The 14,584-nt window shown below is 32.7% G+C and overlaps 2 protein-coding genes across 2 annotated transcripts in view; one reads left to right on the forward strand and one right to left on the reverse strand.

Annotated features, from left to right (window-relative positions):
• Positions 1–318: 318 nt before the first annotated feature.
• LOC111055999 (UPF0449 protein C19orf25) lies at positions 319–2,893 on the reverse strand. Its single transcript, XM_022343307.2, has 2 exons — positions 2,694–2,893; positions 319–909 (listed from the first exon to the last, which is right to left on the reverse strand). The coding sequence occupies exons 1-2, from the start codon at positions 2,797–2,799 to the stop codon at positions 701–703; spliced, it is 315 nt and encodes a 104-aa protein (XP_022198999.1). The 5' UTR covers positions 2,800–2,893; the 3' UTR covers positions 319–700.
• Positions 2,894–6,620: 3,727 nt separating this feature from the next.
• LOC111056001 (DNA (cytosine-5)-methyltransferase PliMCI) overlaps positions 6,621–14,584 on the forward strand; it is a 32,843-nt gene continuing 24,879 nt past the window's right edge. The window contains exons 1-4 of the mRNA XM_039425427.1: positions 6,621–6,874; positions 7,951–8,045; positions 10,274–10,619; positions 12,605–12,823. Coding sequence (XP_039281361.1) covers positions 6,825–6,874; positions 7,951–8,045; positions 10,274–10,619; positions 12,605–12,823 — 710 coding nt within the window. The 5' untranslated portion in view covers positions 6,621–6,824. The remainder of the gene's footprint in view (positions 6,875–7,950; positions 8,046–10,273; positions 10,620–12,604; positions 12,824–14,584) is intronic.

Below are 14,584 nucleotides of genomic sequence, written 5' to 3' on the forward strand. Positions count from 1 at the left end.
TACTAGTACCATATATCCGATATAATATTAACTGTTCATTATAGTTTAATAATCGGTTATATTTTATTCGCCAAGAAAATTAATTTTCAATGATTTAATAATAAATTTTCATAATTCAGATTGAATATTTTGTTAATTATATTTCTTTATATTAAAAAACGTAATGCCAAGGTGCAAAGCTAGAAAAGAATAGCGCTATCTGCTTTGTCAAATTTCATAAACAAGGATAGAAACACCAAAGTTAATAAAATAAGACTGCCATTATAACGTGGACCTCACTACAGGCTTGTAAGAAAGAAATTTATACAATTGCAGCAATAACATGATAATGCCAATTCTTTATTTCATCATGCACAAATAATATTATACTCAAATGAAAGTACAACAGTTTCATGCCCAAAACTGTCCCCGACCAATTTTCACAATAATTGTGAATAAAACGAGTTAAGACAGAATATCTATGTTGCCAAATCACGAAAAATGATTCATTTGATTTGCGTACATTTTCAATGTAAAAGTAAATGAATATATATAAATAGGTCTTTTACATTAAGATGAAGAGTTGAGTTGTAAACAGAGTACACTGGTATCGTACTACACAAATTTTCTGTGAATTCAATCAAGCTATAGCAAACAGGTTATCCACCGCAGTTTTGAAAATTGCTAAATAGTTTATTATAATCAGTCAACACCAACTTTATTACTTAAGAGCTTCAAACGCAGTTTGTCTAATGTCTTCTACCATTTTTTGTAAGTCTGTACTGTATCCTTGCAAGCAGCTATTTCGATCTTCCAGATCACACATAACTTTTTCCAAACTCTTATTGACATCAAGAAACCCCTTCAGACGCTCATATCCAACATCTGACTCATTCCTATTGGTGGATGCTGTCTTTGTAGGCAATTCCTCTGCAAAAATAAAAGTTGATAGTTTAGTTTAATATTATTACTGTCACAAAGAGCCACAATTGCTTGAGCCAAGCTTGTTCAACATGTAAAATATAAAATAAATAGCAATAAGAAGCAAAATAGTAACAAGGCTCATATTTTTACAATTCAAAATTTTGACACATCCTAGTAAACCTGAAAAATTTCAAACCAATATGCTAAATAACTGTTTGTTTACATAATAATAATATTCGCGAAGGAAAAATAACTACCAATTAATAAGTGAAAACTTACAAAATAGGGAGATTATTTGATAATAGAAGTAAGTTTTCTTACTATGGTAACTGAATAATCGAGGGCATTTTAGCTTTTCAAACAGGAGGAAATTGTGTTAGTGGATTATACTGATAAAACTGTTATGATTATTTCATTTTCATTATCACCAGATGCTCTCTTCATGAAGTTCATGAATCTCTCTTTAAAAATGTTATTAGTTCACTTATGAATGAAAATGGTTACTATTGTTAACCATATCATTCATCAACTATTGTAATAAAATATTCATTTATTATCAACTTGCATTATATTATTTAAGCAACCATATTATAATCTCTTTACAACGTCCTGGAGCGTCACTCCAGGTGGTCCTTTGAGCTAATCACTGTATTCTCGGTCTATGTGAAATGTTGATTAAACACATTGGACATTTCACATTGCTTCATAATTCACTTATGAATGAAATTTGCCTTGTAAACTAGATTATAGTGACTGTCATGTTGATGACTCCTCTGAGTATTCTGATTTTGATTTATTAGGATAAGTACACACCACACAGTCTTGATAAAGAGGATGTTGCATGACAAACTAGAAAAGGAGCACCGAGTCAAGTAAACTTCTCTAATGCATAGTCGACCAGTTCAACAGTGTGTGTGTAGTGTCCACACTCTCGCCAAATCGTTTTCCAAGCTGGTAAGCTTGGCCACGTTGGTCATGCCATCCACACTATAATGTGGCCGTTTGTGGATGCTCGGCTGGCCACTCACCTTCGCTTGACAAAAATCGGAGCGATGGCAAGCAAAGGATAGTGAAGGCGAGCACTGGCAAAGCAACCATTCACACTCGCGCTTGTCGTGAAGAGTGTAGATTGAGCATAAAGGATTGCAATTCCTTAGCGGTGTATCCAGACGCGTGGCGTCTTGAGACATGTGGTCAGGCATTTCGAGACGCGTGTTTAGGGCCACCGCGGTCCTGTATTCTTTAGCTGACTACATGATAAATCACAACATTTTTTCTTTTGCACTTCCAATGTTAATTTTGTAACCTAAATCAGGACGTAGGAGAGAGTCAATTTAGTTGTCCAACAAACTTGACCTGTAAAAAGGTTCAAAGAATACGTGTTTACAATTGAAGCTGATTGATCAATTCTTTTTCAAGTTATTGTAGAACATACAGACGGACAACGACTATGGTCTTCGGTAAGTCAAACGTGAGAACTCGCTATCGCTCGTTAAAAAAGCCAACAATTCTAGTTCAACTGCCACCATAACGTTCATACAACTTGGAAATTCAATGATTCATCAAATCTAATAATTATAGGTTATTAAATTTATGCTTTAGCCGCGGTAGCTCTATAGAAATGCGGTAACAAACCCTTTATAGTTGATTATTTTATTGCAAATTTGCTGGTCTAAAATTCACCACTAATATGTTGATTGGTTACAATATATTTATGAAAATCTGTGCAAAAAAGACTTTTGCAATCAAGATATTAGACTGATATTTTCCAATGTGAAATCGTATTGTACCTTCAAAGACTGGATCATCTTTTGTAGCAAGATTCACGTCTTCCAACACTTGATCATTAGTAGGTGGTTTAGGCCAGGGGGCCAAATCAGTCTTTTTTTTGAACATTGTTTTTGACTGAAACAAAATATAATTATATGAAAAAACAATTCGACAATAAAGATTTGAATAGGTTTAGGTTATGCTATCTTATGTCAAATGTCAAATCGTTGCTTACGGAACTACAAGGCTAGAACACTCAGGTGATCAGCTGTTCAAAAGCGTACACTTCAACCCGTGTTTACATTGAAATCCCTATGTCGAGTGGAATTTTTCGTGAATAAACGTTAATAATTCAACTGATAATCACTCTTTTCGAATAAAGACTTGTTATTTTATTTTTCCAATTCAAATTTTAACCTACATCATAAATTTCAAGGGTAGTAATCATTGAATTATATTAATATTTTTAGTTGTTTGTTAAGCAATTTCTAGGTTACTTGTTTCAAGATAGCTTATTCAAATTCAAACTTACTTCTTTTTACAAAAGTATCAAGTTTAGCAGAGGCATGGTTTATAAATAAGAATTATCATGTTATTGAACAAAAATAAATTATAAAAACATTGTTGATAAACTAAATTAGTTTCTTTCTAAACGAATTTAAGTACAATGTATTTACGGTTGCGCTCAACTCTATTCTGGAGTTTAAGACTAAATTCATTATTTCAAAACTTCCAAGTAAAAAAGTGTTGATTTTGAATCGTGTAGGATAAATATTATATATATACATATACCGTATATATGATTCATGGCTGGCATACATTTAATAGAGAATGAGTTACAATTTATAAAATAGTGTACCCTGGTAGGTCTACAAAATTAACTGTATAGTTTAACACCGTAATTTTTTTTATTGAAATTATGACATTTACAATCATGAATAATATTTCAATTGAACTACTGTATATACCTATACTTTCTTCAAAGTTTAGAATCATTAAACTGCCAGTAGTGTTTTGGATTACGGTATGTGTTTCCTCTGACCCCACAACTGTGGGTAATTGATAAAGGAGAAGTTATTGAAGATCGTGCTGTAATTCAAATAGCAGAGCTTCAAAACTGAATGAAGTATGAACATATCAGTTTTTGACATTATATTTTATATTAATATATATTAGGTAGAAGTAAAATGACACTCATTCTTTCACCCATTAATCTATTTACTCACCCGGATAAGTAAGAAAGTCGTTTTTCAGTTGATTCGTTGTTGATTATCCATATTTATTACCAATATTATTACAATGTATTGTATTTTGATAACTTTAAACTGAAAAAGCACATTCTTTTGGTGTAACGACGACCGTTTAGTGCTGGTGTTGTACATTCTCAAGCCAAACAGAAAGTCGAAACGGTCGTCGCCACACCAAAAGAATGTGAGTGTTTTTTCCCTTTAAAGTTATCAAAATGAAATATAGTTAATGTTCAACCTTCTAGTGGCGCACTAAGACACTACCTCCGTAAACTCGGAGGTGTAGTGACTGAGACCGTAATTGAAAAAAATTTCAAAGACGACCAATACGGTATGCGCTTTTTCAAGAATTGACAGAAAAATGTTGTTAATGTTGTTCAGTTATAGGGTCTAGAAATTTAAAATAACTAAACCTTATTGACTTCTATATCGCCCAGAATAGGCGATTTTTCTGCTCTTACCAGCGTTTTCTTAGCTTTCAAGAGAAAATTCTTACGTTTGGTACAAAATTTCAGATAACTTGAGGTGTATTAGTTATGTAGGCTATTGAAAGGGCTTAGAAGGTGTACTAGAAATTGGCGTTTCCAGTGTTTATCTGTGTTTTATCAGGATTTTCAAAACCAAATGAGCAGAAAATGTTCAAATTTTATACACATTTTTAGCATATGAAATAACAGTTCAATGAATGAAATGACAAATTTATAGCAACACTGAATTGGGTTATTAATTGCGCTATGATTCCCCTGCCATTTAGCAGATAATCTTAACTCAGCTGGGGGACTCTAGCCTTTGCATGTTAGAAGAGACCATCATGAATATTAATATAATTTGTGCAAGAGCGCGCTTAATTATGCATAACCAAGCGTGCAGACAAGAAACGTACAATATCTGAAAAGAGCAAAAGGAACACTAGCTCACACTGAAAGCGTGCTTGGTTGCGTTCAGTGTAAACATCGTGTTTCAATAGCACTTTTCAAATTTTGTTTTCTGGGTCATGCATGATTCTACGTAAATTTGCACATATCCATTCAATGTGATCATACAATTATTCTCATGTATCAGGATATTATTCATATTATTACTGTTGTGACCAAGAATAAATCTTTCAAGTAGTATCCTACCAGAGCGTCAATAGACATATCATTGGTTCATTAGCGCTATTGAAGAATATGCATAGATTTTTCATGATATAACATGGTCTTACATATGATATAAATAATATAAAAACTCTGATATCTCACTCTGCAATAAATTATTATTTACACTGTATCGATCAGCTATAACCCATAAAGAACACTTTACTTACTTACCGGTACAGTACTTACTTCCGATGAGTAAGATGTACTGTATTCCTCACGGTCCTGGATCGGGGAATCGTCAAATTTTCAAATTGTGCCAAACTCACTTTGTTAAGAGTAGAAACAGATTAGATAAAAATGATTCATGTAAGTTACTGGATCAGGCTGAATATTGAAATCCTTTACTGAGTAAGCTAGCAGTATTATCATTGATCACATATAGCCTATTCGTTTATAATAATATTGTTAGAGATACCGTAATGTATGTTCTGTTTTAATACTAAAGATAACCTACACTGCAAAATTTTTCTATTTCAAGCCATTCTTGTTATGATTTGATAAGAATTCTTATTACAATAGTGACTTATATAATAAAATGAGTAATAGCCTACCAATTTACCTTTTCAAAAAAATTATGTTTAATCTAAAAATTCCTTAAATCTAATAAAGCTATAAATATTAGCATACTACAAAAGCCATGGTTGTAATTCCTCTCGTAGAAATTGAGCAATACTGTAATCAAAATTGAAAAAAACAATAGGTAGGCCTAATTCAAAGCTCAAGCAACTCAACTTTACACTATATTACTATATTTTTTTACAATAATTGAAATACATGTTTGAATTTGAAAAAGCTAATTTAAAACATGGGTAACCTACACATTGGTTAACCAATAACTAAGAATATTAAGAGAACTCAATGATTACTACCCTTGAAATTCATGATGAGAGATAAAAATTGTATTGGTAAAATAAAATAACAACCCCTTATTCGAAAAAGTAGTTATCAGTTGAATTATTAACGTTTATTCATGAAAAATTCCATTCGACATAGGGATTTCAATGTAAACACGGGTTGAAGTGTACGCTTTTGAACAGCTGATCGGCTGTATGTACTGGCCATGAGTTGAGTAGGCCATGGTCAAATCAACATTTTTCAATTTCTACAGCCATCGTGATCGTGATTTTGTGAGGTTATGCAGTACTGTCTTGTTGAAGAAGAGTGAGTACCTTGCAACAGAAACAGTAGAAATAGAAAAACCTGAATTGCTCGAGTTGAGATTAGACAAGTTATTTGTTGTTTGAAGACTGTTTTTAGAGTTAACGTTGTGAATTATCAATTTTTTCTGATAAGGTAAAGTTTACTATCAGAATAATCGCCCATCCTTGTTTGTACTTACACAAAGCAGATACACCATTCATATATGTATATAACATTATTGTTCTGGTGACATCTTTGCTATCAGAAATATCTGAAACGGTCAAATTCTACTTTGGATAAATTTTGATCCACTTCTTATGAGAGCAGACTGCTCCAAGAGGCAGTTAGGCATTTTCAAGCAAGGCTTCACAATAATTATAATGGCAGTAGGTGTTTTGGCGCGTTTTTGCTTTTTACTACCATTACCGCCATTTGCTTCCATTTGCACTGGTGCACTGCACTCTACTTTTAACTTTTAACGAACAACGTGCAACCATGAACATGTTTCGTGTTTTAATTTCCAATCTTTTATCTTTATGATTTTTTTAAATTCTCCACAATTTCATATTTCTAGAGGATTACGTGATTTGAATTTGTTTTATCAAGATCAAAAATCATCAGAATAATGCCTTCTTTACTTAGTAATGATGCTCTGCCAATAGTTCTCTTATCAAGGTTAGTATTCAAGCGTTCATACTATATGGTCAAATTCTTTATCTTGTTCAGCCTAGGATTACATTGTCTCAGCATGGATTATTTACTTTTCGGTCTACCGTCACTAACCTCTTGGTTTTTGTGGTCAGTGTCTGAGGTTCTTGATAATGGAGGTAGAGTAGATGTTATCTACACTGAATTCTCAAAGGCTTTTTACACTCTTAATCATAGTAAGTAGGTAGCCTACTTTTATTGAGGTTCATAATCTTTGGATTCATTGAAGGATCTATAGGTTTCTTGATAAACAGTGGCTTCCAGTCTAGATCCTTCTCGGGCTCCCCAGGGGTCAAATTTGGGACCCTTGCATTTTCTCCTGTACGTCAATGAGTCACCTGATCTATTTTGCAATTCTGAGTGTCTCATGTTTGCTGATGACACAAAGTGATCAATTATGTATTGAACTGCAGCAGGATATCCATAAATTGACTGATTGGTGTTTGGTTTTAGGGCTGAAACTAAAACGTTATGAAGTGTGAATCAATAACATACACTTGTCAAAGATTTCCTTTTCATAACATTCGTTTTTTTGTAATTTTTGTTAAGGAGACAAGTACCTTATTGTGTTTTTACGTGTTTGCCTCTACAAATTTCTTTATGTAAGTAAATAAGCGTAATAGCTTATTCATTAGATACAATACTAGACGTGCTGCCACATTAGAGATATCTTGCAGAAAACTAACTGGAACTTAGAACAGCTTCCCAAAAGAGCTATAACTCCTATAATTCTTTAACAGCCTTCTCAAGGAGATACAAATTACAAGGCAAACAGAACTCCAGGTTCTACTCAATCGTGAAGAACAAACTCCTTGAAACGTTACTCTACTATCTAGGGGAGTTGAGAGAGGAGCCTCAATTTTGTTATTTTTGGAATCTAGTACCTCCACAACATGAATTCCCATACAGTTTATTTTGTCCTATCTTGTAATTTTTAATTTGTTAATGTTCACAGTAAAATTGATGTATAATTTTTGACTCAATTGGATTTTTTTCTAGACTGAGTATTATTAACAAATGATTAAACTGATTAATAATTATAGGTCGATCGACCAAGGGATGAATCATCAGACAGCTCGATTGATGAAAGAAATGAAACAAGAAGAAGAAACACCTGGGACTACTTGTCAAAAATTAGGTAATTATTAATTGAAGTATTGTTTTTCAGTAAAATGTGTTTAATGTACGGTAGGCCTACTATATTTACATATTAGAAATAATATTCATTGCTGTAAATATTAAAATATACTAGTAATAAATGTTGTTCCTATTTTAGAAACAAAGGTTATACCTTGCTATTCTATTGTTCTCTAATACAGGGGTTTCCAACCTTTTTTATCCAAGGGCCACATTGTTAATTCTTGGGAGGCTTGGAGGGCCAATAACAAGGATGTATGTGGAATTTGACTTTGGGGGACACACGACGAGGGATTTGGGGGTGTAAAATTATTAAATTTCCATTAAAATAATATGAGGAGTTTCAAGTAGGTTTAATTACAGTAAGAAACAAACCATTTCATTTCATTTTAATACAAAGTCCAATCTATTGGGTGTAAAAAGGCTTAAGAAAACTTGACAATGTTTGAATTTAGCAAGTTAAACAAAATAATAACTTTTTTAATAGTAATAAGACAACTTGACAATACACGAATTTACAAAAAGTTACCAAGCTAAAAGAGAATACTTATTTTAGTGAGAAGATTGCTTTTGTTTTCCACTTAAAATGTCCGCCCATTAGAATCAAACTTTGTGGTTCCGATCATTAAAATTGATTTCAAACTCTCGACGTGCCGGACAAAATCTATCCGCGGGCCGTAGGTTGGAGAGCCCTGCTCTAATATATAAATAAATGTTACTGTCGTGAACCAACATAGGCAATTGACAAAGTCACACAGTAAACAGTATAGAACACAAAATACATACATTCAGGTACTATAAAAAAATTCGTTCAAACAATAAAATGGTCTCGCAACAAGCCAATTAAATAGTAATTTCTTGAATTGAACAATGTTAGCACAACATTTGATCTCTGTAGGCAACTTATTATAGATCACTGCCTATGCTGTCATAATGCTTCATGCTTGTGGAAAGACGTTTATATGGTATATCAATTCGATGTTTATACCTTGAATTTTGCATCTTGTATTCAAATTAGGTTACTTTTTTATGGTATGAAGAGTTACATCGTAGATATACACATTTATGACTGTCAATAGTTTAAGTTCCTCAAAAAGAGGTCGCCAGTGGCTACATTAGTCTGCATCTGATAAAACTCTGACTGTTTTTTGCAATAATAATACGTTTTTTGAGGCTCCTGTTCCCATATATTAAGATTCCATAGACAATTATGCTTTGAAAAACGGCAAAGTATGAGCATAGAGAAACAATAGCGTAAGTAGATATCCCATGGTATAGGACGTTTATGTCGCAACTTTTACTGTTATCTCAAGCCGATAGTCCACGTAGTTCTTTCCCGTGAAGCTGTGTGACGCTCGTAGTCTCTCATACTGTGCCGTTCATACACTCTCACCCCAACAAAACAGTAAAAATCAACAATAATCGACAGTAATCGGCTTGAGATAACAGTAAAAGTTGCAAACAGTAAAAATTATGTGTGGTACCCAGGTCAACTTGGGGTCAAACATTGATACTATTGCTGTTGTTGAGTGAGTGTTCTCTAGGCTAAATGTCAGAAACTGAGTTTTTGACATTTTAATAATCAGTCGATAACTATTAGATTTTTTAATAATAGTTTTTAATAAGATTGGTGAGGTGAATTCTAGTTATTGTAGCTTCATTTACATATCACCAGAAACAGAATTTTTAATTTCAAATGCTGACGTAACTGGATGCTATGTTGTAAACTCCCTGCACTGTTCTGCTGAAATCATTCAAGTTAATCATAAACGGCGCACACTTTTACTTCAATAGATCAGTACAAAAATGAAATCCAACAATTTACTTTTTATTAAGAAATTTCAGCAATAACTTAGGACCTCTTATGGTTTGATTTCAATCACTCAAATTTATGGTTTGATTTCAACATCCACATCTGCAGTTGTCAACTTCTGGTACTAGTATGTTGTCGTGCTTTTAGTCTTTCATGAAGTTTTTGATTTGAAAGTCGTGTTTTGTATTAGCTTCTACCTTTCACTCAACTGTTTTTATTTGTAATACTCATATTTTGTTTGAATGTACGTTGTGTTTATTTGTTTTGTATTGTACTGTTGTTTAGTGCAATGGGTCTATCGAGACCTAACACGTCATAATATAAATCAATCAATAAATATCTTTTTCAGTACAAAACATATGGAATAAGTAGTATCAAATTGATGATTTTGTAAATTTAAATCTTTTGTTCCACAGACGAAATGCCAAGACTCATCGTGAAATTGGAACGCTGTGATGCGCCTTCAAATGGAAACGGCAGAGGCGGAAAGGACTCGACACAGAGCAAAATATCCAGCACGCTTTTGCCTGTCAAAGACGAACATGAGACTGATTGCAACCTTGTAAAGAAAACTGAAGATGATGACAGTAATTCCCCATCTCCATCTCCATCGAGTGAACCTGCTTCTGGCGAAGAAAAGCAAAAGATGGATCCACTTGAATCGAAACAATTGGGAGGATTGGAGTCTGATGAAGACGGCAATATTAGAAAAAGAAGGAGGAGAAATAATAATAATAATATTGTATCGGAATCTAAAGTCAAGTACGTAAGAAGTTTGAAAATTTTATCTATTCTACATGATATATCATTTTCACTGATTGATTTTTTATAACCAGTATTCTCACATAATTTTGAAAAAAGTACTTGGGATTCATTAATATTGCTTTGCAACTATTTGCAGCGATTTGTTCATTGAAAGAGTACACAACAATCATTAATAGTATGACGTTTGTATGCGTATTTAATTTGTGACTCATCATTTATGTTAATGCTGGACACAACAGTTTACTTTGCTTTACTTCACCCTGAATCACGTGCTGTGATTATTCAGTCCAACAGAACACAATTCTTTAAAATGATAGTGTTCATATTTTACAGCTGGCTATACGTCAGCTTATAAATTTCAGGGATGAGATATTTTGATTTACCACAGACGCACTTGCTCTCTCACTTTTAATTAACAGACGGCGAAAGTCTCAGCTGTTTTTTCAAGGATGAATTATCCTTTTAATGTCGTTCAGCGAGTTTTCCCAGGGATGAGATCTAGTGCAATCGAGTTTTTATATCATAAACCTACTATGTTCCAATTTCGTGAAAATCGTTAGATCCGTTGAACATAAATAAATATAACAAAATATAAAAATACAGAAATTGCTTGCTTAAAATAATAGGATTTGCTTCTCTTGAATATGTTGAGTCATTGAATGGCTACTGTGAATCAGTTTTGCTCAAAGATCCACTGACACAACCCATGTGTGTTTACATGATTTGCAGAATATAAATAAATGATTCCAATAAAATATTTTGATGGAACTACTTGAGGTTGTTAAATTATTACAGATATCAATAGTACCAATACCTACTTATTATTATTAGAAGTAGTAGTTATTGCTAGCACCCTCTTTACTCTTATATATTAAAACTAGTTTCGAGCACTCATACCATGTTCAAGTATCAATCTAGTTGTGTTTATATTATAAAAAAGTAAAAAGAAGGTACTAGTAATTTCTATAATAATTGTTATTCAAGGTTGAGTGGTAGAGTGGACTTGAAAGTCCTAACTCCGCCTAATAAAGATTTTTTTTATTTCATTTTATCTCGGCTCCCAGATCAGACTCTAAGAAGAGTCGAAGAAGCCAAGGTGAAGTTGTCCAACTGATTTAGGAAACTAGGGGTAACTCAAGTGATATGAAGAAGGCATTTATTTGGCAAAAAAAGCAATTCGCTGTATTGTTGGTCTAAGGAGTGTTGAAAGCTGTAAAAATAGTTTTATCGAGCTTGGAATCATGACTCTCCCTTCAATGTACATTTATTGTAACCTGGTCCATGTTAAAAAAACCTAACTCTATTAACAAGACATAGCCATCAGCATGAACATAGAACTAGAAATAGGAATAACCTAATTACCCCATACATCAGACTGCAAAAAAAACATTCAAAAGCTATAAGTATCAACAATACTTGTTATTCAATAAATTACCGACAAGAATAAAAAATTTACCACAAAAAAAGTTCATATCTACAGTAGCACAATGGCTCAAAAAACAGGCTTTTTATATAATTGACGAATACCTAAGTCATAACGAGAGCATCTGACTGTTTTATATTATATTTGTATATGTGTACATGTTTAATGTTATTTATATATGTGTTAGCGGTACGATATATTGTTAGTATATGCAATGCTATGTTTTATCTCCACATGACGTTTGTTTATAACATTTGTAATGTTCGATGACAAGAATAAAGATTATTCATTATTGATTATAGGCATGAATAGGCTTTGTTTTCAATTTCTTTATGTGGCTCCAAGTACTGTACTTTGAAGCCTTGTGATTGAGTAATGATTGTCAGTAGTTTTCACTTGTGAAAGATTAATTATGCCGGTAATCTTAAATTCACAATAACTATTTGTAATAATTATCATTTATAATTAAACACATTATCATTTGAAATTATATTTGTGATTGAACACATTATATTATTCACACACTATTATTAATAACTCACCTTGTTTTTCCCCTTAGGTCTGTGAAACCAAAAAGAGTAGTGAATCGTCCTGCGAAGTGCCCGGAGTGCCGTCAGCTGCTGGAAAATGCGGACACAATTGCTTATTCGGGTCATCCAAATGGCTCCGTCGAGGAATTCATCGCTCTCACTGATCCAAAGCTGTCACTATTCACTGGCGATGAAAACTTTGTCAGTGAACAGGACGAAAGGCCGCAACATAAAATCACGCACTACAGGTAAATTAATATCTGTTCATTGTCTTTTTAACAGTTTTGTGTAATCAATTTAATTCAAGTCCTACCAATAAACTATTTAAATCGTTGAAAAATTGAATGTGCAGTATTTTAAAACTGATTTTCATGTTTATGATCTTCTTGGTCAAGTGGTAGAGTGGACATTACTGTCCAAACTTCGCCACGCCAACAAATAAAGAAGTCATTCTATTCTATATAAGAAACATGAAATTCTATAAATAAGGAAAAAAATTAAGAGTTTTGAACTTGGAAGCTGTACCGTATTAAAAAAGTTGATACACTTCTTATTCTTGAACAACTTGAAAATATCATGTTTGAAAATGACTTTGGAAAATGTAGTCCAAATATTATCTCAAAGCATCGTCTTGTAGGCCTATATAACAATAATTCATCAGAATAATAATATATTTCTCATTTATACCTTGAAGCATAACCATAATCTGGTGAATCTATTCGACTGAATTTCGGGAAATATACGTTCATCTTTGTTTTCAGCCATTTCTTCTGTCAACAGAATTTTAAAATTTCAAAGTTTTATTATGTATTAATTTATATATGTTAATAATGATATTAATATCGTGATTTTCCAGTGTTTATGACAAACAAGGACATTTATGTGCATTCGATTCTGGACTCATAGAGCGAAATGTCGTTCTATTCTTTTCTGGTTTCATAAAAGCTATTTATGAAGAAAATCCGGACCCTGCAGGTAAAAACAAGTTTATAATTATAATTATTATTCCTTATTTGTATATGTGTTTTATTTATAGTTACCGACTATTCCCGTATAACATTTTTATTGAAGAAACATATTTGGCGGACCTTTATAATGATTGCACAATTCACTAAACATTATAAAATCGCTATTGCAAAAAGTAAAAGGAAAAATACAATTTCGTGATTTTCCAGTGTTTATGACAAACAAGGACATTTATGTGCATTCGATTCTGGACTCATAGAGCGAAATGTCGTTCTATTCTTTTCTGGTTTCATAAAAGCTATTTATGAAGAAAATCCGGACCCTGCAGGTAAAAACAAGTTTATAATTATAATTATTATTCCTTATTTGTATATGTGTTTTATTTATAGTTACTGACTATTCCCGTATAACATTTTTATTGAAGAAACATATTTGGCGGACCTTTATAATGATTGCACAATTCACTAAACATTATAAAATCGCTATTGCAAAAAGTAAAAGGAAAAATACAATTTCGATACTTAGAACGCATTTGTAAACTTATAATAAAACTTTTGTAGAAGAATAAGATGCCAATGAGTGTGAAGTCATCTCGAGGTACTAGACCTGTATGAGATGGTAAAACTATAATAATGAAACTTGCGCTAAACAAAAATGTACTTATTGAATAGAATAGAATATGTTAATCCACCAATAAAATAATACATTTCAATGTACGTACATTAGGTGTTGTCAAGAATAAAATCCTATAAAACTAACTGAGCCAATTCATAATGAATAATGAATATTGATAATCGGATAGATTTTCACAATGAGTATACACTACGCGATGGCCCCTGGTCTTCGCACTAGTTACATTGGTTACACACTAGGAGATGGCCCCTGGTTTGCACATAGGTTACACACTACAAGATGGCCCCTGGTTTGCACATTGGTTACACACTACAAGATGGCCCCTGGTTTGCACATTGGTTACACACTACAAGATGGCCCCTGGTTTGCACATTGGTTACACACTACAAGATGGCCCCTGGTTTGCACAT

This window comes from Nilaparvata lugens, chromosome 3 (assembly GCF_014356525.2).
Source record: "Nilaparvata lugens isolate BPH chromosome 3, ASM1435652v1, whole genome shotgun sequence".
Classification (NCBI taxonomy): domain Eukaryota; kingdom Metazoa; phylum Arthropoda; class Insecta; order Hemiptera; family Delphacidae; genus Nilaparvata; species Nilaparvata lugens.